The sequence below is a fragment of the Petaurus breviceps genome, unplaced genomic scaffold (assembly GCF_028583685.1).
Source record: "Petaurus breviceps papuanus isolate PSGF00001 unplaced genomic scaffold, PetGlider_PUasm1.0 183, whole genome shotgun sequence".
Lineage (NCBI taxonomy): Eukaryota > Metazoa > Chordata > Mammalia > Diprotodontia > Petauridae > Petaurus > Petaurus breviceps.
Genome location: NW_027185791.1, coordinates 13,887,338 through 13,909,679, shown reverse-complemented (window position 1 = coordinate 13,909,679; position 22,342 = coordinate 13,887,338). Strand labels below are relative to the sequence as shown.

The 22,342-nt window shown below is 51.2% G+C and overlaps 2 protein-coding genes and 1 long non-coding RNA gene across 3 annotated transcripts in view; 2 read left to right on the top strand and 1 right to left on the bottom strand.

Moving 5' to 3' along the window:
* LLGL1 (LLGL scribble cell polarity complex component 1) overlaps positions 1–554 on the top strand; it is an 88,065-nt gene extending 87,511 nt beyond the window's left edge. Inside the window, exon 20 of the mRNA XM_069087738.1 lies at positions 488–554. Coding sequence (XP_068943839.1) covers positions 488–554 — 67 coding nt within the window. The remainder of the gene's footprint in view (positions 1–487) is intronic.
* Positions 555–845: 291 nt separating this feature from the next.
* LOC138161087 (uncharacterized) lies at positions 846–6,114 on the top strand. The gene is made up of 3 exons (XR_011168264.1): positions 846–991; positions 1,963–2,042; positions 4,267–6,114. It is a non-coding gene; the product is annotated as an uncharacterized lncRNA (long non-coding RNA).
* Positions 6,115–6,594: 480 nt separating this feature from the next.
* FLII (FLII actin remodeling protein) overlaps positions 6,595–22,342 on the bottom strand; it is a 44,328-nt gene continuing 28,580 nt past the window's right edge. Inside the window, exons 12-30 of the mRNA XM_069087868.1 lie at positions 20,871–21,004; positions 18,549–18,761; positions 17,875–18,054; positions 17,079–17,161; positions 16,904–16,978; positions 16,588–16,671; positions 14,891–15,062; positions 13,970–14,074; positions 13,540–13,731; positions 11,924–12,112; positions 11,613–11,752; positions 11,181–11,415; positions 10,712–10,866; positions 10,343–10,403; positions 10,051–10,179; positions 8,403–8,509; positions 8,203–8,308; positions 7,817–7,882; positions 6,595–7,257 (exon numbers count right to left, since the gene is read on the bottom strand). Coding sequence (XP_068943969.1) covers positions 7,123–7,257; positions 7,817–7,882; positions 8,203–8,308; positions 8,403–8,509; positions 10,051–10,179; positions 10,343–10,403; positions 10,712–10,866; positions 11,181–11,415; positions 11,613–11,752; positions 11,924–12,112; positions 13,540–13,731; positions 13,970–14,074; positions 14,891–15,062; positions 16,588–16,671; positions 16,904–16,978; positions 17,079–17,161; positions 17,875–18,054; positions 18,549–18,761; positions 20,871–21,004 — 2,561 coding nt within the window. The 3' untranslated portion in view covers positions 6,595–7,122. The remainder of the gene's footprint in view (positions 7,258–7,816; positions 7,883–8,202; positions 8,309–8,402; positions 8,510–10,050; positions 10,180–10,342; positions 10,404–10,711; positions 10,867–11,180; positions 11,416–11,612; positions 11,753–11,923; positions 12,113–13,539; positions 13,732–13,969; positions 14,075–14,890; positions 15,063–16,587; positions 16,672–16,903; positions 16,979–17,078; positions 17,162–17,874; positions 18,055–18,548; positions 18,762–20,870; positions 21,005–22,342) is intronic.

Sequence of the window (22,342 nt, the reverse complement as noted above, 5' to 3'; positions counted from 1 at the left end):
TTCTGTGTAATGTGGAAACAATATGTGCATACTTACACATTTGGACCACTTCTCTTTTAGTCTCTTCATCTGCCTAAATCAAATGAGAGGCCTGGACCAGATGATCACTAAAGGCCTTTTTAACTCATTTTTTAAAACTATGATTCTGTAGATGGGACTTTTAGGTAGGAGGGAAGGATGAACAGTAAATGTATACATGGGTCCGTATTGTGTGCAGTGTGTGGGTATGGCAGTGTCCAGGAAGCAGGGAGGGATGCCACATTCTCCGCCTCTTCTGTGACCACCTGATGCCAGGGGGCTAGGGCAGGCTTCACCAGACCCTGCTGTGCCCAGCTTCTCTTTCCACTCATTGGGGGAGGAGTAGGATCCTTAGAGATCCAGCAGAGCCTGAGATTTGGGCTCAAAGGGGTGGTCCTTCATAGCAGGTTTGGGTTTAGTCGAGGGTAAAAATATGCCCTCAGAACCATGCGCCACTGGCTTAATCCAGTACAGACCCCCCCAAAGCCTTGGCGGAGCTCAATGTAGTGGGCACATGGACAGGTGGGATGCTGTAGCCAGCGGCTCCACAGCCCCTCTTTGCTCTGGCCTCGGGCTCTCTCCCTTGGCTCGCCACATCTTTCCCTCCGCCTGAGGACCCTGTACAGGGGGATTTAGTCTCTTTAGGAATTAGCTCTGGCTCTTTCTGCGTGACAAGTTTTCCTGTTTCAGGACTTGGAAGTGGGGCTGTGGGTGAAGGGAAGGGGATAGGGAGGGCCATATTCTTGGCCCCCTTTTAGAGCCCCACTCCCAGCCACCTTCTGCTAGGAAGCCCCCCAGGGTGATGTGGCCCATCCCATCCCAGGCTTAACTACTGCGTTCTGTTCCACCAAGGAACCCCAGAGCATTCCCAGGCTGCCCTCTCCCCGGCATCCATAGACTCTCCCAACAGCACAGAAACCACGCTGGACAGCACCGCTGATATCACTGTGGAAGATGTGAAGGATTTCTTGAGGTGAGAATAGGAGAAGGCCCGTCCCCCTTGTCTGGCAGCTGGGAAGCCCTGACCTCCTCTTGGCCAACTTTGGTCTCTGACCAGACCTTTCCTCTTCAAGCCAAAGCTGACCGAGCCTTAGCCTAAGAAAACCACATCTCTGGAGAGTGTTGTGGGGGCCCAGGTTGTTTTCAGTGGTTTATCTCAAAAAACTCATTTTGGGGAAGGAAAAGTTAGATTGCCCATAAGGAAAGCTGCCACCCCCCCTCCCCGTCCCAACTCCAACCTGTCCTTGCTGATCCCAGAAAAAGCACTTTAGATAGGTCGGTTCATCTCACCCTCGCAAAAACCCGGGAGCTTAGTGCTGTTATTATCCCATTTTACAGATGAGGAAACTGGGGGTTTAAGTGACTTTCCCAGGGTCACTAGGAAGTGTCTGAGACTAGATTTGAACTCAGTTCTTCTGGACTCCAGCCGCAGCACTCTGTCCACTGGGCCACTGCGCTGCCCCACAAAAGTGCCCTGTGTCGTATTCTGACTCTGCTTCTAACTAGATAGGACTTCAGGCCAGTTATTTCCCTGTTGTGCTAAGTGAAAATGGGAATTCCTGCTTTATGTACTTCTCAGGCTTCATGTGAGAGAACGAGTGGGATGGTGGGAGAGAGAAGACTTTGGGAAGACACAGAAGACTGTGTCCCCGATGTGGTGACAGGTGTTAGGCAGGTAGGAAAATAAAGTCAGAGTCAGGAATGGACAGGGAAGGAAGAAGATGAAGCCAGACCTCTTGGTCTCACTCTTCTGAGCCCCCCGGCTGGTGACAGAGAGGATGGGGCTCCCTGGATTCTGAATGTCCTTCCTCACCTCACCCCACGCCCAGTGGCCTCATCCCTCTCCACGGTATATGGGAACGTGTTCTCCCCATCCTGGGAAATGGGAGCTGGGGGGTCTCTCTCAGTCTCACGACAGTCTCTCTCCTCAACCCCTCTCCCCAGCTCTTCAGAGGAAGCAGAGAAGAATTTGAGAAATATAGCAGAGGACGACACCCGATCTCCAGGAATCCTGATCAAATAAGGTGAGGGGGGCTTGGTTGTTAGAGGGCTCTTGTCTAGGCCTGGGGGGAAGGAGATTTAGGAAGGCAAAGATGGAGTTGCTGAGTCTTTGTGTCCTCTGCAGGCCTCATGCTGAGACCTGGGGGAGAAGAATCTTAGGATCTTTGAGCTTTAATGTGATGAGTTTTGGAATCATAGACTTAGAACTGAGCTCAAGACCTTACAAGTCATGTGATTCAATGCCTCCCTTTGCCATAGGCCCAGTAATGTTAAATCACTTGTCTAAAGTCTAATATTCAGTTAGGGTTAATCAGTAAACATTTAAGTGCCTACTATGTGCCGGGCGCTGTTCTAATTGCTGCAGATACCTAAAGAGGTCAAAGACAGTCCCTGCCTTCAGGGAGCTTACAGTCTAACGGAAGAAACCATAAGTGAGCAAATATTTACACAGCAGGTTATATGTGGGATAAATAGGAAGTCACTAATAGAGGTCTGGAGGACTTTCCCGAGGAAGGTGAGATTTTAGTTGGACTTAAACGGAGGCCAAGGAGGTCAGTCGTCAGCCAGAGAAAATGCCTGGAGCCAGGAGGCCAATGTTAACAGCACGTGTCAGAGAATGAGGCATGGCCTGGACCTGGGCTGGACCTGGGACCGGAACCAGAGCGTGAAACTCTCATTATTTTATAAATGATGGAACTGAAGCCCATAGAAGTTAGAGTCCTTATCCAGGAACTCTCAAGTAGTAAGTGGGAAAATCAAGGATTCGAAGCTAGTCCTGGTGGCCCTGGCTCCCTCCTCTCCCTGCCCACCTTTAACCGCCCCCTTGACTTCTCAGCAGCTGAAGAGTTCTGCCAGAGGAAGACAGGGGTGCGTACAGGGAGAAGATGGGGCCCCTCTTTAGTAGGTTGTGACCCAGATTTAACTGGGACGCAGGGAGAGAAGGTAGCCCGATGGTCCTTCCTCTGGGAAGCAGGGCTTTGGGGGTGTGGTTCTTGGTTACACCATTTCCACTTCTGGGACTCCGTTTCCACTCCCCCTAACAGAAGGATTGAACTGTTTATCTCTAAGCCTCCTTGTTCTGGCAGTCTGCAACTAGTGTATACAAGGTCCAGAGGGAATTTAGATGCCAGAGAGCCTAAGTAGTTACGTCTTTGCACCCATTCTTTCCTGGATGTTGCTTTGTCTTAGGGAGAAAGGCCCTGCGGTGGGTGGACCCTCCCGAAGGGCTTTTGTCTTCTTGTTGGTGAGGTGCCAGGTCAACCTAGGCAGCCCTACTGTTGAAGGAAGAGCTTCCCTCCTTATGGGGACCTGATCTCCCAGATGCTTGGTTTGTTGCTGGACACTCCACAAGCCTGTACCAGTGCCTGTCATGTAAGAATGCTGGACTGAGGAGCGGCTAGGTGGTGCCATGAATAGAGCACCGGCCCTGGAGTCAGGAGGACCTGAGTTCAAATGCAGCCTCAGACTAGTCATGTGACCTTGGGCAAGTCACTTAACCCCAATTGCCCTGCCCTCCCCCCTCCAAAAAAAAAGCAAAAAAGAATGCTAGACTGGTTAGTCAGGAGACTGAAGTGTGAACCCCAGATTTCATACTACCCGTGTGAGGAAAGCACTACTGTAAATGTAAGTTATTTTAGTGGAGTCACAGAGGGAGGAAAGAAGAGAATCCTTTCTTTCAGAGGAGGCCATGTTGGTTCTTTAGTCTGGAGACCCCAGGCTGTGACTTCAGATAGCTTCTCCTGTTGATGATGCCTAAGTCTGAAGGGGGATGGGGGCTGTGAAAGGTCATTTCCATGACCACGGCTGAAGCTACATTCAAAACCAGGCACAGAATCCTGCACACGGATGTACTTGGCCTGCAGCACCTAAAGACCATGGCAGAACTGAGGCTTCTTCCCTCTGTCACTCCTGAGCCTCAGAAGTCTCCTTTATAGAAGCTAGGTAGGGCAGTGGAAAAAATGCCAGCCTGTAGTCAGGAAGACCCGAGTTCAGATTTGGCATCAGACATTTACCAGCTTTGTGACCCTGGGCAAGTCACTTAACCTCTGTACACCTCAGTTTTCTCATCTGTAAAACAGGGATAATAATAGCAGAATAAGATATTTGTGAAGGGCCTAGCATGTAATGAGCACTGTATAAATGTTAGCTGTTATCTCTGTCCTTGCCTGGGGAATGAGGAGACAGAGCTGGGGAGGGGCGTGTGGGGTATGAACCAGCCAGAGGGGTCACCCCTGTCTCTTCCTTCAGGATAGATGCTGTTGCCTGTGGCTCAGGCTTGGACCCCGGTGATGAGGATCGCAGCCCACGGCCCAGCCAGGGGCCCAACAGTCCATGCACACCTGCCCTGTGTCCATTGGATACTGTCCCTGTAACATAGGCTTGTACCTTCTAACTGTGGCGGGGCAGAAGCAGCAGTGCCCTGGATCCCCATAACCCCCACCCGCCCTCCTGGCCCCCCACAACAACACTAAGAAAAACCTTCTCCAGGGGTGGGGAGAGGCGGGGGGACAGCAGGAAGCAAGGAAGGAGAGCCCAGCATGTACCTCCCCCTGGTCCTCACTGGCCATTTCCCCTCTGTTCCTCTAGGAGTCATGTTTCTCACGTCTACGACTGTTTCTGCCCCATGGACTGAAGGGATAGCATCATTCCCTTACCCGTTACTTTCACACAACACAGCCTCCTTTGGGAGCCAAGGCTACTGTTTTCCCTGCTTAGGCTACCTCAGCTCGCCCAGAAAGCCTGTCTGTGGCAGAGGGGCAGGGGTGAGCCCCATGCACTCCCACTTTCCTGTGTGCCACCCCACCCCCCATCATACCTAAGTCCCTGGAGGAGAGTAGGCTGATGGGACCTGTGTACTGTGGCATTTTCCTACAGAAGAGCCCCCCTCCTCCCCTGCTGATTCTCTCCCTCAGCTCCAGGCTTCCGTCCTCAGGACCCCCCCCCCCCATTTTTCACCTGCTAGATCCATGCCTTGCCTGAGGGGCTCTGGTTTCACACAGGAGTCCGTCATGCCTCATACCTACCTACCTACCTGCCAGAAGTGGATTCGAGGACCAGGCTGTTGCCTCCGTCCCCCAGTTTGAAATGAGTCCTTTTTTTTCCCTTCCCCCTGGGGTGGCCCAGTTGGAACTTGGCCCCTTCCATCTTGTCCAGAAGCACAAATCCAGCCTAGCGGCATGTAATCTTACCTAGCCCCCAGCTCCCCATCCCGCCCCTGGAAGGGAGGAGTTCAGAGATCTCCAGGGCCTTGCTTTTGCTCTTTTCCTAACTGTTAACTAAGTGGTTGATGTCTCCTTGGGGAAACCAGGCAGGGAGCGGTGGTGGTAGGTGCCTTGCTCTCAGAAGAATCATGCAGCCCCTCCCAGGAATTTCTGTATGAGTTCTGTGGGGTTTGCCCCAAGGAACTGAGCGAAGGGAACAATTCCTATCAGGCCCGGAAGACTTGAAGGGCTGAGGGAAGGTGAGGGGGAAGGGAGGGAGTCAGAGGGGCCATGCCTTTCTTTAGAGACCCAGAGGCGAGGGCCCATGTCATCCTGAAATCCCCACCTCTGCCCAGGTCAGCCAGAATGGGGGCAATTGCTGGGGTATGGTGGAAGGCACGAATCACAAGGCGGCCTCTCCAAGGAGTCTGTAACCACTCACATCCTGGGCCAAGCCTCAGTCAACAAAGCCACTTAAAGAGAGGCTGGGGGGAGCCTGAGGCCCAGAGTTCAGGCCAGGGTGAGTCCCTGGTCAGGAATGCTGGAGCCTTTGCGTATAGGATTTCTTTCTTTCTTTTTTTTTTTTTTTTAAACAGCCAAGGTTGCCTCACTGGGACTTGGACAAAAAAGATTTCTAAGGTTATTTTGGTATTCTTGCTCCTGGATGGTTCCTGCCATGAGTGTGTGTGTCAGTGTGTCTGAGCCCCTCTCCATGCCAACAGCCGTGCCGATGGACCATGCTCCCGTTTGTGTCCTGGGGGGTTGGGGAGAAGTGGTGGTAGGGGGCTTCTCTTGTAGAATGTATCTTTTATTTTTGGGGGGGGTGTCTTTTTGTTAAGATTAATTAGCATTGTTTTAGGTATTAAAAATACTGGTTTTTAATATTGAAAATAAAGCATTTAGTATCTTAAAGGGCCAATGCATCTGCTTCCTGCCTTGGGTCTAACATGGGATCGGACCTTAGATGTGCCTCATGGTCAATGGGGTCCTGAGATATAGGATCGGATTTCACCTTTAACCCCAACAAGCGGGGAGTCAGCTGCACGCTGCCTGACTGGACAGCACCAGGTTGAGCCAACGCACTCACTCATCCATAGGAATGTTCTTGCCTGGCCGCACACCGTTCCTGTCCAGAAGCTAGCTGGTGGCCGGGCTCCTTCCCTTAGAGCCTGCCAACACCTGGTTCCCTGCAGCCAGCCTTCCTACCTTATTCAGTTCTCAGAGAGAGTTCCCTGTGACTCAGCTATTTCCATCAGGAAAAAGGAAGGGTATGGGGTAGCAAAGAAGACAGGTGAGTCCCCAGGAAATCGAGAGTGGGTAGGAACAGCCCCATCAGCACGCACTGTTCCCTCACCCCTAAGAAACCACTTCCCCATTGGTCTGCACTAACAGTGCCAGAACCAGTTTTTATTCCAACAATACTATACAGCAGGTGCTGCTGGGACTGATGGGGAAGCAGTGAATCCAGAGGGACGGGGGAAGGGGAAGTGCAGGCCTGGGTAACAAGGTCATAGTGGGGAGAGGGGAGCAGAATGGGGCATGAGATTCAGAGGAAGCAAACTCCCATCTTCCCTTCCCAGCACTGTCCCCTTCTGCCCACTAGACCTCACGCCACACACCACACTCCCCTGAACTCCTGAGATTCTCCTGGGCAGAGTTAGACACCTGCTTTGGCCTTAGAACAGCTTAAGAAAAAGGGGTGCAGGCTGACAGACAGATCCTAGAAGCCTGAGAGGAATGGGTGAGAGTGAAGACGGCCATCCTCCCCAAACGTGAGGGCCGATGGCAGCAGGGGCTGCTGGAGCCCCTCTTCTCACAGGAAAGAAAATCCTTTTAAAGCTTGTGTTGATGCTAGCAGCCCTGAGTGGGGCAAGAAGAGCCGGAGCTAGTCCTGCGTACCACGCTAGGCTGGGGGTTTCCGGAAGGTACTCCAGGCATGGAAGCATCGGGTGAATGGGTGCTGTTCATTGCCCTTTCGGACCAGTCGGAGTTTTCGAGGATGTTCCTGGTCCTTGGACCTCATGTGCTGGATATAAACCTGCCAATGGGAGAGAGAGGAAGAGAGGAGACAAACCACGGAGGTTAGAGATGACGGCCTCAATCCCATTAGATTTTAAGCTGTCAGGGGCCACAGGTCATCCAATCCAGCCCCTTCATTTTGCAGATAATTTTTAGATTGTACATGTCGAGATCCAGAGAGATCGACATCACAGGCTGCCCTCCCTGAAGGGGATCAGCATTGAATCATCCCTAAGCCGTAGGCCCAAGGAGAGATGAAGAGGGGGGAGGAAAGCTCCAACCCGTAAGAGAAGGGACTGAATGCAAAGCCACGGCTCCCATCCCCGCACTAACCTGCCGTGTGAGCTTGGGCCAGTAACTGGCTCTCCAAGGCTCTGGTTTCCTTCTATCTAATGTGAGCAGGGATTCTTAACCTACAGCCAGAACTCGTTTCTTCTTTTTAAACATCTTGTTCATTATATTTCAATATAATTGGTTTCCCATGACCCACAAAGGTGAAGAGGCCCTGGTCTGGCTGGGCCAGGCCAGCAGGTAAGGCTTCAGCTACATGGCCAGTCCAGTGGTCAGCAGACACTCACCTGACAGGCCTTCAGGCTCAGCTTGATTTCCACTTGGCTTGTCTGAGTTCCCACCCACATGTAAACCTGCAAGGTGGGGTAAAGAAGAGACAGCTGAAGTTACCCCATTGGGGAACATCCTGGTATTGGAAGGGAGGGGCGCGGGTGCCATTCCCACGTCTGTCACCACTGTGCCAGCCTGACCCTGAGAAAGTCATTGTCTGGTCCTAGATTTTCTGACCTTGGCGAGGACTTCGGGAGAGGGGCCACAGCCGTGTGAGGTGCTAACACCAGCCCTGCCAGGCTTGGGGCTGTGCCCAGAGGGGACAGGACCCCCAGCAGAGCTCTTGTCTGGGAAGGGCTGAGACCAGCACAATAAGGGAGCCAGGACGGAGGGAGGAGCTCACCTCCCGACCATTGTCCAACAGCATGATGTCATCATCGGCCAAGTCGTCCTGGCAGAAGTCAGAGCACTTTTCTGACACGGAGAAGTAGCCTTTCTCGTTGGAACACCTGCGCCAGAGGGGGAGAAGTCCGAGGGCCAGGGCTGGGGGGAGGGGGCTTCCATGGAGGGACAGGGTAGGGGAGCCCACAATGGGAGGCTTACCTGAACAGCCGAGCGTACTTCATGTAATCAGCATCTTCATCGTAGGGCTTCTGAGCCCCGATGCCCACCCAGAAGAAGTTTTCTGGCTCTTCTCCCTCGTTAATCACCTGTTGAGAAAAGGGGGTGCTCAGGGTGCTGAGGCCAAGGTGGGAGGCAGGCAAGGCCAGTTTGGGCTATGAAAGCTTACAACGGCACCAGGACTTTGGGGACACCTGTGAAGGGTCTTCTGCTATTCAGTCCTTTCAGCTGTGTCTGAGACCCATGACCCACTGGGGGTTTTCTCGGCAAAGCTACTGGACTGGTTTGCCATTTCCTTCTCCAGCTTATTTTCGGATGAGGAAACCGAGGCAAACAGGGTTAAATGACTTGTCCAGGGTCACACAGCTAGTGAGTGTCCTGACTCCAGGACAGGAGTTCCATCTACTTCTTCACCTAGTGCTTTAAGGTTTGAAAATAATGCAAATAATTATCATTCAATCCTCACAACCCCGGGGGGGAGGGGTTCCTGTTCAAAAGAAGAGGAAAGGGGGGGCGGCACCGGCCCTGGAGTCAGGAGGACCTGAGTTCAAATCTGTCTCAGACACTCAACACACTGTGTGACCCTGGGCAAGTCACTTAACCCTGATTGCCTCACCTTCCCCCCTCCAAAAAATAAAAAAGAGGAAAGGGAGTCTTGGAGAAGTTAAGTGAGGCAGCTGGCTTAGGCTTTCCCCACTTGGTTCCAAGCCCAGTGTTGTCTTTTTTATACAACAGTGCCTTTACCTACCTGGGTCTGTGATCACATTTAAACAGGACCTTAAGGTTTAAAAAGCACTTGACAAATATCTCATTTGATCCTGGGAGGCTGGTGCTATTATCCCCATTTTACAGATGAGGAAACTGAGGCAGCAGTGATTTAAGTGACCTGCCTAGGATCACACAGGCAGTGTCTGAGGCTGGATTTGAACTTGTCTCCTTGACTCCAGGGCCAACATTCACTCCCAGTGGGAAGCTATGCTTTCTCAAGCTGATGGTCTCCCTTTACACTCTTAAAAGTTGTAGGAAAGTCCCCAGAGTTTTTGCTTATGTGGGTTATTGATATTGATATTTACCATATCTGGAAATTTAAAATGTTTTAGTATCAAGAAAATGGTATTAATAGCAGTAATTTAGTGTTATGAAAATATTGACTTCATGGACCCCAGAAAGGGTCTCAGGGACCCCCAAGGTGTCCCCAGACCAAACTCGAGAGCTGCCGCTTTTGAGTAGGAGTCCTTACCTCAGTCCACAGACAGATTTCAGGGGCTACGTGGACTTGGATGGGAAAAAAGTTACAGCTTTATTTTCACTAACTTCTACCTGAAATTTAGCTGTTTCCTTCTGTTATGAACACAGGCAACAAATGTCAGCAGTATTCGCAGTACCTGTGACTTGGTCACCAACACAAACAGCATTCTCATAGCATGTGACCATGGTTACAGACAGCTAGGATCCTGTTACTGTAGTTCTGGGACCCAGCGTCAGACTGCACAAGGCAGTGCTTCTGTTTATATACTGTCAAAGAAGGTTAGAACCCATGGCCTGGAGGGAAGAGAGCTAATTGTTCCTCTCCCACCCCAGAGGCCAGGGCCAGGCCGCAGGGGACTCTCCATCCCGTCCAGGCTGTTACCTGTTTGCTGTAGGAGTCATTGAACATGTGGTTCATGATGTCCTCAGCCAACTTGGCTTCTTCAGGGTCAGCTGCCCGTCCAACCCACGTGTACACGATGCCTTGATTGTCCGTGCTCTCAAAGGGCACCTAGGGGCCAGACCAGGAAAGAGAGAGGGGTCTTCATCTGCCCAGAGTCTTCCCATCTCCTTCCTCTACCCTCATGGGGCTCCCCAACCATGCCATGCCCAGGTTATGGAGGTAGAGAGGAGGCCCAGGTTCTCCCTGCTCCTGCCCAGACACAGTCCCTTACCTTGAGGATAAAGCAGAATTCGGAGTTGAGTAAGCTGGAATCCGTGTTGATCTGTATACATCTGTAGAATGACCGGGCCAAGGGGGGACGGAGGTAAGCAGGGAGACAAAGGGCCCACTCCACCATCCGCCAATCCCCCCCCCCCCAGTAACTGGGGCAGCCCTAGCAGGCAGCAGTCCTTGGCTAGGCCCCTGGGAAGGCAGCGTATGTCCCGTGACCCCATCCCAAGGCCTCTTCTACTGACCCACTGAGGTCACAAGGATATTCACTTGGATTCTTGCACACATATGCCACACAGGGACAGACACACACAGACACACAAGATGTAAGCCCTGGGCAAGGTGAGCGGGGAGGAAAGGTGTCAGGTACCGGGTGCAGAGGGCACTGCCATTGGTGCGAATGTGATAAAGGCTGGGCTGCTGAACATTCTCCAAGGCTTTTCTCTTTCCCTTGTGGATAATAAACTTTCTCTTGAAGTGGGACAGGAACTTGGGGTTCTCTTGCTGCTGAGTCATTCGGACCACCTGGGAGGAAAAGGAGGGAAGAGAGAAGAAAGAGGCTGATGCATCTGTCCTCCAGAGACAAGCCAGATGGATCCCAGACGCCATCCTGGCCCACTGCCAGCTCCCTCTGCCTCGGCCCCTTGCCGGCCGCCCTGAGTGTGTTCAGGCTCCCTGGGGAGACAGCTGAGTGGGAGTGTTGGACACAGACAACCCAAGCCAAACACGGAAAGTCCCCCGCCCTCCTCCCCTCCAGAGACTTCAGTGAGAAACGGGAGTGTGGATGTGGCCTCCACAGAGGGTCAGGACGTGGCCTCCACAGAGGGTCAGCGCCTCACCTCCAGTTTGCCTGGGAAGAGGCTCTCAAACTTCTTCTGCAGGCTGAAGGTGAAGGTGAGCCAGCCCATGTTGGAGGCCTCCCTGCCCTGCCAGAAGTAGACCACACACTGGAAGTCCTCCTCGGGCTGCTTCTCCTCTGCTGCGGCCTCCTCCTCCTCAGCGGCCTCTTCCGCTGCCCCAGGGGCTGCTTTCTTCTTCGTTTCCTCTTCTTCATATTCCACAGGGACCCAGTACCTGGGAAAGAGACAGGGCAAGTACAGCTGGAGAAAGGACGGCCTCCCCTCACCCTCACCCCGAGCTCCTTTCTCCAAGGCAGGACAGATATGGGAGAGACACTGGGAGTCCCCATCCCCCAGGGTGACCGGAGGACCACAGATCTTGTGCCTCACAGCAGGGGGCTGAGGAGGATGGCGAGGCTGGGGGGGTCAGACCTGCAGAGGAAGACGTAACAGTCTTGGGTGTGGAAGTGCCCAAACTCTTCCTCGGGCAGGCGGGCAAACTTCTTGCCTTCGAGGACAAAGCCTTCCATGCCGTCCAGGTCTTCATTCCACTCCTCCATCAGCTGTTCCGCCTGTGGGGCCACTGTCATCAAGGCCGAGCCTTTTCATGGACTTTCCCCCCATTCCTGCCCTGCCCAGACTCTGGTCTGGCTTCCTTCCATCCAGCCCTCTCTTCTGCAGTCTCCTTCCCCCCTCCTGAGCTGCCCTCCCAGCCAGGCAGGTCCCCTCCAGGGCCCCAGCACCTCAGCCAAAGCCATGGGCGGCTGGCGTGGAAGAAACAGGGCTGTCAGGTCTGCCTTCATCTGGTCCTTCTTCTCCGTGTCCTTCTTCACCTTGCCTGCCAGCCCGTCCCCTTGCACCACCGACTCAGCATTCCGGGTGTAATCCACTTTGAGCACATCGTCCCAGTTCTTAAACTTGGCCTTAAAAACCTGGTGGAGTTTCGGTGTATGGACAGTTATTTTGACTTTCTTCCCCCTCTACAAAATACTGTTTGGCGCAGAGGATGGTGACGTGGGATAATGTGGTGATGTAAGAAATAGAAAGTGTCAATAAAAACCTTTACGCCTAGTCGGATTCTGGGGGAGGTCGGGGCAGCAAGCTACAGGGTGAAGGAAGGAAACAGGAATGTTGGTCTGTCTTGTATCTAATCAAGAAGGACTGAGCTTGAGGCAGCTAGGTGGCGCAGTGAATAGAGCACCGGCCCTGCAGTCAGGAGGACCTGAGTTCAAATGTGGCCTTGGATACTTAACACAAAAACTAGCTGTGTGACCTTGGGCAAGTCACTTAACCCCAACTGCCCTCCAAAAAGCAAAAAAAAAAAACAAAAAGGGCTGAGCTTAAATCCTGGCTCAGATACTACTAGCTGTGTGACCTTGGGCAAGTCATTTAATGTCTGTAAGCCTGTTTCTTCATCTTTAAAACGGGGATAACTACCAGATGTCACAGCACAAATGAGGTTAATATGTAAAGGTGATTTGTGAACCTTAAAAGCACTAAATACATGGGTAAAATCTAGGATTTTGAATTTTATTTACAAAATATGTCATCTTTGATTTTCTTTTTTTTTTTTTTTTGCTTTTTTGGGGGGGTAATTTGGGTTAAGTGACTTGCTCAAGGTCACACGGCTAGTTTTTGTGTCAAGTGTCTGAGGCTGGATTTGAACTCAGGTCCTCCTGACTCCAGGGCTGCTGCTCTAATCACTGTGCCACCTAGCCACCCTTCATCTTTGATTTTCACAACTCCATCCACAGAGAGGGTGAATGACTGCCCATGATTTTGTTGTTCTGTCATGTCTGACTTTTGGCGACCCAACAGACCATACTCTCCTCTCCATGGGATTTTCTTGGCAAAGATACTAGAGTGGTCTGCCATTTCCTTCTCCGCTGGATTAAGGAAAACAAAGGTTAAGTGACTTGCCCAGGGTCACAAAGCTAGTCAATGTCTGAGGCCAAATCTGAACCCGGGACTTTCTGACTCCAGGCCCAGCACACCATTCACTGAGTCCCTTGCTGCCCCAGTGCCCATGATTACAGAGTCAGCAAATATACATGAAAGATAAGATTAGACTATAGCTTTAGCAAAGGACCTTAGAGATCAGCTGAAGCAACCCCTTCATTGCACAGATAGGGAAACTGAGGCCACAGTGATTTAAGTGACTTGTCCTACCTGACCAGGGGCAGAGCAAGGATCTGAACCCAAATCCTCCACTCCCAGGCCATCTTACTTCCCACCATAGCCCAGCAGCCTTATGTGATGGGGGCCAACGACCACCCCCTGGGCAGAGGGGATCGGTCCAGGCAAAGGAACGAGGCAGGGTGGAAAGAGATGGACATGCAGAAGCTGCTTGTGAACCCACCTGACACTCGGTGCCCTCGAGGTTGCGGCTGACCATGGCGTGCCGGGGCCGGTGCAGCATGCTGCAGAGCTCCTGACCCAGCTTCAGGGCCGCAGCCCGGACGAGGCGCGGGGACTTGCGGCCAACCCAGATGAACACATCAGACCAGCAGTCCAGGATGTACACCGACTTGGTGTCCAGAAGACTCTGCAGCTGCATTGCCAAACCCAGGGGAGAGGAGTGGGGGAGACCTCAGGAGACCCCTCACTCCGGACAGTGACACCCCAAGCCCAGGCCTCACCAGCGGCCATGCAGACGAAGCTCCTCCCACCCAAACACGAGTCAGGGCCCAGGTCCCCAGACCCAGGGCTTTCCTGACTTGGCTGGTATTCCCATCGCTGCCCCAGAGCTCTAGGCCCTTCCTGGAAGGCTGGGCCCAGACCAGACATACCAGCCTCATCTCAGGCATCAGCTCCACCTTTGGCCACTTCTTGTGTTCCACTGAGAGCTTGTAGTTGATCTGGGGCAGTTCCAGGTAACCTAATCCCAGGCCCACCTAAGCCAGAGGTAGGGAAGGGAAGGGTTAAAATGAAACAAGGTCTCCTGCATCTCCCATTCAGTCACCAAGGCTTTCATTCTTCCTTCACACAATTCCTCTGAGGCATCCAAGGGGGGGATGAAGACAAGGCCCTCAGTACGGAGCTCTGGCCTTCATGGCCTACCTGCCATATGCCCCCTCACATCTTATATAGGATGCCAGAGAGGCACAGACCTCATCATGTCCTTAAGTGCCAGAGCACACAGGAAGAAGATTCTGGGACGGAAGCAGCCTGGATTCCCTCTTTTCTACACATGTCCTGTACTCCAACCAAAGAGTCTCACACAGCTGCTCAAGTCCCTGCCCCATATGTGTGTCCGTATCTCCCACCCTCCCATGACATGCCCTCCCTCAAACACTTCCCAAAGTCCCTGCCCCTATATGTGTGCCCACGTCTCCCACCCTCCCATAACATGCCCTCCCTCAAACACTTCCCAAAGTCCATGCCCCTATATATGTGCCCACATCTCCCACCCTCCCATAACATGCCCTCCCTCAAACACTTCCCAAATCCTAGACAACTCAAGTCCATCTCCATGAAGTCATCCTTGACCAACCCCAGGCCACAGGGACCTCTCCCTTCTCTGGCCTCATTCACTCTGTGGCTGTGCCCTGGACTCTCAATGTCTAATCATACTCCATAGTAGTGTTTTGGGGGGTTATCTTTCCAGCCACCTTCAGAGATTGACACTCACACCCAAGGTCAGCACAGACCTGGCGACTGACAAGAACTAGACCAGGCTCTTGTAGAATGCCTGACACTGGGGGCCTTACCTTGTAGAGTTTGGGCCGGGCAGGGCGGAAGTCATCAGGGACGTGCTTTGTGATCTCATGGGGCTCCCCACCCAACACCTCCCAAAACTCGGGGACTTCCTGGCCCTGTGACAACAGCGTGATCTCCGCTTTACCCTTCCGCTCATTCTTGTTGATCTTCTCTGCAAACAGCCTAGTGGGTCAGGAAGAGGAGAGAACTTGTAAGGAACTGAGAAAACCCATCTTGAAGAAAAGGCTTCGAGAGGGTGGGCTGGGATCATTCAGTTGTTTTCAGCAGTGTCTGACTCTCTGCAACCCCATCTGGAGTTTTCTTGGTAAAGACACTGGAGTGCTTTGCCATTTCCTAACTGAGGCAAACAGGGTGAAGTGACTTGCCCAGGGTCACACAGTTAGTAAGTGTCTGAGGACAGATTTGAAATCGGGTCTTCCTGATTTCAGGCCCAGCGCTCATATACACACACATACATCCCAGGACTCACTCTATCAAATTACCAGATTATCTTCAGAATAAGATTCCCAAATTCCGTAACCTGAAAACTCTGTGCTCCATGTTTTTGCAATACTATGCCTGCCTGTCTTCTTTCCTTCACTATAAGGGGACTGACGAGATCTGTGATTTCACTGGTGTTTTTAGTTTCCCTAAAATTCCTAGTGAAGAAACTCCCCTCTACCAGTGCAGGCCACCCCCTGCTGCAGGACTTATCATCTCCGAGAAGCATCTGAGGCACTGAGACCGAATGACCTGCCCAGGGTCACACAGCCAGGGTGTGGCAGAGGAGGAATCTGATGCTGAAGCTGGCTCTCTACCCACCAGGTCACACTGACTCTTTTCCTTAAATCCAGGGTTCTTAACCTTTCTTTTTGTCAAGGATCCCTTTCTCAGTCTGGGGGAGAAATAATTCTCAAAATAATGCTTTTTCAATACATGTAAGATTAAATGCACAGGAAACATACAACGGAAACCAATTTTACTGAAATGCAGTTATCCAAATGGAGGCCCCTAGGTGACTTAGTGAACAGAGCACTAGGCCCGAATCAGAATCTCCGAGTTCAAATCTGGTTGCAGACACTTACCAGTTGTGTGACCCTGGACAAGTCACTTAACCTCCATTTGCCTTAACTCACTGAAGAAGGAAATGTAGCAAACCACTCCGATATCTTTGCCAAGAAAATCCCATGGACAGAACAGTCCATGACTGGATGATTGAATAACAACAAAATTATCAACATATTCAAAGCTTCCTAAAATCTCTCCAGGGCTTCCAGATTAAGAATCTCCAACTTAAATGTTCATACAACTCTTTTAAGGAAAAATCCAACCTCTGTCGTGTGGTGACAGAAGGAAACAAAGAAGGGCAGCTAGGTGGCACAGTGAATAGAGCTCCAGGGAGTCAGGGGGAACTGAGTTCAAATCCAGCCTCAGACACTTAACACTTACTAGCCATGTGACCTTGGGCAAGTCACTTAACCCCAATTGCCCTGCCTTTCCCCCCTCCAAAAAGAAAAAAAAAAGAAGAAAATAAAGCAGGCATCCAGTCCAGCTCAGGGAACAGTTCTGGGGTGCTGGCCAACAGGGGCCAGGTAAAGTAGAGAAGGTACAGAGTGGAAGCAGAGCCAAATAGAGGGGGAGGCTGGCATGCAACCCAGCTCTGCTTCTAATGGGCAAGGTGGGCGGGGGCCGGGGCTGGCTACTGCACCTGGCTTTGGTAGTACCATTCAGGGTGGCTTGGGCCCCTCTCCAAATATAGATATCCAGCCCATGGTCCAGGAGGAAGACAAACCTGGAAAGAACAGAGAGGGAGCCTCAGAAGACCACCCTCGCCCCCCATTGCCCTCCACCCATTCCTGGCCCAGATAAAACACGCTGGGAAGGGAAGCCCAGTGATTTGGGCTCTAAGTATGGTTTAAGAGCTCTGTCTCTGGGGCCTCCTTCCTCTAGCACTGGGGGCCAGATCCATCAGTGGCCACAGGGAGCTCAGCCGACCCCCATCTCTGGGGAACCAGAGGACTCACCGCGGATCCAAGGAAGCAGCCTTAAGGGGCACGGGCTCCAGCTTGATGTTCTTCTTCCCAAAGACTCGGTACAGTCTGTAGGACTCAACGGTGGGAGAAAGTTCAGCTAGGACACCATGCAGTTAAGTCCCCCCCGCGACACCACAGCCACACGTTTTCCCCCCCCCCCCCTCACCTGGTGACATAGTGTGTGTCTTCAACAGTAAAGAAGCCACTGGCTGTGCCCCCCTCAATGTACGAGATTTCATGATCAAACACCTGTAGAAAGAGGAATATTTACTGCCTTGGCCTTGTAGCTGAGGCCATTCTTGGGAACTATCCCAGTGGAGAGTGGAGGGAGATGGCCAGGGACATGAGAAATGAGGGATATGGGGGTGTGTGTGTGTGTGTAAATATGTGTTTGTGTACAGGAATGTGTGTGTGAATGAGTGTGTGTGTGTGTGTGTATGAATGTGTGAATGAGTGTGTGTGTACAGGAATGAGTGTGTATGTGTGTATGAATGAGTATGTGTGTTTGAATGAGTGTGTGTGTGAATGAGTGTGTGTTGTCTGTATGTATATGTGTGTGTGTGTGACAACTGGGGACATAATGTGAATGTGGGTGTGAGTGTGTATACACACATGTGCACACTCACAAATGACTGTTTCATGCACAAGGGCCAAGTGTGTGTACCACAATGTGAAAGTGTTTTAATGTATGGGCTTCACCACAAAGGTGGGCTCAGGGATAGTGATGGTGGCGGGCAAGGAGAGAGGGGAGATGTCCTAGCAGCTTAACAAGAATATTCCTCCTTAGGGCGGGCAGCTAGGGGGCATAGTGAATCAGTGAATAGACCTGAGTCCAAATCCAGTCTTAGACACTTGACACTTACTAGCTGTGTGACCTTGGGCAAGTCACTTAACCCCAATTGGCTTGCCTTCCCCCCTACAAAAAAAAAAAGAATATTTCTCCTCCTGGGATCAAGACGTGCCTGGAGGAACTCCTCGCTCTCATCACCCATCTCCTCCCGGATGGTTCGGCACTCCGCACCCAAGTAGTTGCGAAGGTTGACTGCGTGGATGGCTGAACAGGCTTTCTTGTCCAAGGTGGATTCCCCGCCAATCCAATAGTAGATCTCCCAGTTCAAGGAGCCATTCTCATCCAGGTATGTCTGAGGATAGGACAGGGATGGGGGTGGGCCCTCAGGCAGGCACACAGAGCCAGGCTAGGCTGCACACCCATCCGTGTGGCATCTTCTCCTCCTCCCCTTCCCCTATGCCCCACACCACCCCTCAGTGAACCATCCTGGGGCCATGGACGTGCATCTTCTCCGTCTTCCCCATCAGCCTCGGTGCCTAACAAAAGTAGGGATCAGATCTCCTAGGACCTGGTGCTCTTCAAGGGCACAGGAGGGGCTCTTCCTGCAAGATGGTGCCAAGCCGCTCCCTTCCCTTTCCCCAGGTAGCCCCTCCTCCCGCCTCCAGGCTGATTCCCCAGCCCATCTACAGAGCAGCCATCCACCAGCCTCTGCCAGCCCCTTCCCCAAGGCTGCTTTCTGCCCCTCTTCCCTTGAAGGACCTCCAGCTTCCTCTCCCCTCCCGTTTCCTACCCTCTCTCAGTACCCGGGCCACACCCCCAGATGCCAACCCTATAGACTGCACTAACCTTTAACACGATGTAGCAGTCGGCCTCATAGAACCGGCCATGCAAAGCTTCGTCCACCATGGTGGGCACAAAGTTCTCGATCTGCCAGATGGTGAGGCCTGGCAGCTGGCCCACATCTTCTGTGAAGAACTCCGAGTAGTCCAGAGGCGGCTTCTCTAAGCCCTGATCCCAGCGTTTGGCCTTGGTGTCGGACATCTTCATGTCCACATTCTCCTGAGGGTTGGGGGGAGGGGAGAAAGTTAGGGAAAGATCTCCACTGGGCTGAAATATGTGGGCCAGGGCTGTGCTTGGGGGGCCCCTGGCCCTCCGGATGCCCTCTGGGTTCAAGTTAAGAGACAATGAAGTCCAGGGATGTACTCCTAATCCCTTCTCCCCTGCCCCCCTCTTCCCTCCCTCCAGTCGGCCTAGACTTCTCATTGAACCCTAATCATCAGTCAGTCAGTCAACAAGCATTTATTAAGACCTTTCTATGTGCTAAGCGCCGGAATACAAAGAAAGGAAAAACTGTGGTTCCTCCCCTCAGGGAGCTCACAGTCCAACAGAGGAGACAACATGCAAATGATGATGTCTAGGGAGAAGGGGGTATCTCAGAGGGAAGGCACATGGTGCATTCACCTCTTCTTTCTTCTCAGTCTCTTTCCTCCCCCATGAAAATCCTAGATTAGGCCTCCTTTGTGAAAGAGGAAGATGCTTCTAGTGGGAGAGACCTCAGAGGCCAGCATGGCACAGCAGAAAGAAAAGTGATTTGGAGGTTCAGATCCCAGAGCCTGTGTGACCTTGGACACTTAACCTCTCTGGGCCTCAGTTTCCTCCTGTGTGAAAGGAAGGGGATGGACTAAATGACCTCCAAGGTCTCCTGGGGTTCTAAATCAATCAATACCACCAGTCTAACTCACACCTACACGAGAACGGACCCAGCAATATCCCCAACTTGTCACCCAGTTTTCCACAAAACAGTCTGGTTACTCTCTGATTTGCAGATGAGTCTTGTGAGCACACAAGGACCCCCGTTAGCCTGGTCCTAAAACCTTTCCCAGATTTGTCTGCTTGACATTACAGTTATAACAAGGGTTTGGATTTTGTCTTTTTCAATTAGGAGAAGAGGAGGAGGTAACAGGGAGGAAATAAATCCTGGCAAACTGAAAGCCTTCCCCACTCCTCACTAACTCTCCAAACTCTTCTGAGCTCAGTTCAACTACCGGTCCTTCCGAGAGACCTTCCCAGACGCCTCCAGGCCCTGGTGTTGTCTCTCTCTGAAGCCCACCGCCTAGCACAAAACCACCTTCAGTTCTCTATCAGCTTGCATTGCATCTGATGTGAGGGCTGGGAGTCCAGAGGGCAAGCACTGCCCTCTCCTGTCTTCTCCACACTGCCTGGAGATGCTCAGTAAAGGCTTTTGGTTGAGTGAGCCACCCAGAGGTTTCCGGGGCTAGGAACATGGGGAAATTAAACTGTACAAACCAAACAGGACACTGGATCAGGGCCTCAGACCTGGACAAGATCTAGTGGAGGGGGGGCTAGGTGGTGCAGTGAATAGAGCACCAGCCCTGAAGTCAGGAGGACTGAGTTCAAATCCGGGTTCTTGCATGGGCTGTGTCCCATGTCTGAAATTTTTGTTGTTTGGTCATAACCAACTCTCTGCGACCCCATTTGGGGTTTTCTTGGCAAAGATTCTAGAGCAGTTTGCCATTTCCTTCTCCAGCTCATTTTACAGATGAGGAAACTGAGGCAAACAGGGTTAAGTGACTTACCCAAGGTCATATAGCTAGTAATTGTCTGAGGCTGGACTTGAACTCACAAAGATGAGTTTTTCTGGTTTCAAACCCAGGGCTCTATCCACTAGGCCACCCAGCTGCCAAGTCATGCCTGAGTGCTCTCCCTTTTTCACTTTTATCACCCAGTTTCCTTCAAGACTCGGTTCAGGAAGCATCTGAAAGACCTCTTCTGATTTCCCTGGGCATTGATGTTCCCCCACCCCTGAAATTGTGGTGCATGTTTTCTTTTGTCTATACCATATATTTACTACGTTTCTGAAGACACTGCACTCCCCAAAAGAATGTATCCTCCCTGAGGCCAGGGGCTCTTTCAATTTTTGTCTCTGTATCTCTAGTACTTTTCCTGGCAATAAACATACAATAAATGTTTATTGAAATGAATAGGTAATGAACCTACTGACAGCCATAAATTAAAACCACACACCCCAGAAATATGAGTTCCTTATTCCCCATGTGACCCAGGGTCTTCCCCTCAGATCATGAAATCTGTGAGTTAGAGGGCAGGGAAAGAACGGTGCCAGTTTGGGATGGGATGATTTTTTCCTACCTCCAGTTTTTTGTTCTTCTCCTGAGCCACCTCTGACATGCCCTTTAACACCTGCTTTGCTTGGTCATCCTGGGCTGAATCTTTACGCCGACGAAGGCGCATCTTTCGAGCCAATGGGTCCTTGGGACCACTCGCTGAAGGGCAGATGAGAAACACAATCAAGACTGAAGGCAGTGATCTCACACCGATCAGGCAGAAAAGGAAAATAACAAATGCTGAAGGGGATATGGGAAAACAGATACACTAATACATTGTCAGTGGAGTTGTGAACTAGTCCAATTATTTTGAAGAAAAATTTGGAACTATGCCCAAAGGGCTATAAAATTGTGCATACCCTTTGACCCAGCAATACCACTACTAGCTCTGTATTCCAAAGAGATCAAAAAAGAGGGAAAGGACCCACATGTACAAAAATATTTATAGCAATTTTTTTTGTGGTGACAAAGAATTGGAAATTGAGGGGACACCCAACAGCTGGGGAATGGCTGAACAAATTGTGGTATATGATTATGATGAAATATTATTGTGCTATAAAAAATGAAAGGCAGGACAGTTTCAGGAAAACCTGGAGAGACTTATATGAACCGATACCGAGAGAAGTGAGCAGAACCAGGAGAACACTGTACACAGTAACAGAAATACCGTGATGGTCAACCGTGAAAGATCACTCTGAGCAACATAACTGATCCGAGACAGTTCCAAAGGACCCATGATGGAAAAATGCCATCCGCCTCCAGACAGAGAAATAACCGTCGGAGTGCCGATGAAAACCATGGTTTTTCCTTTTTTTTGCAAAAAAATGTGTTAATGTGGACATGTTTTGCATGACTTCACACGTATCATTGAGACCACATGGCTTGCCTTCTCAATAGGTGGGGGAAGGGCTGGAGGGAAGAGAATCTGGAACTTGAAATTTTTTTAATAAATGTTAAAAAAATTTTTTTTAAAGAATTAAGGGAATGCTACTCAACTCCTGACAGAGGGGTGATGGGCTTAAGATGTACAATGAGCCAGGCATTTTTGGACATGGTCATTCTAGAATGTTTTGCTTGACTACACATTTGTTGCTTTTGTTTACTCCTGGACGGGAGAGGAAAAAAATGCTTGTTAATTGAAAAAATTAGAATAAAACCTGAAGAAAGAATATGACTTTAGCCAAGTCCTACGCCTCTGAAGACTACTTCTATGAGGGAAATTGGCCAGACCCTACCATACAGGGTGTCCCAAAACCCTGTAACACAGAAGTGATGTAATACGCACAAATGAGACACAATTCTGGATGGGACCGATGTGGGAACCTATTTTGCATGATTAGTTTTGAATGCTACAAGGGTTTTGAATACCTTCCTTTCTTTTTTCTGAGGGTGGGATAAAACTGAGGCCTGGGATTTGGGGTTACACTGACTACTCCATCCATCCTTGGTGGGGGAGGGAAGGGAAAGGAAGAGGGGATGTCCTTGTCCCCTCCCCGT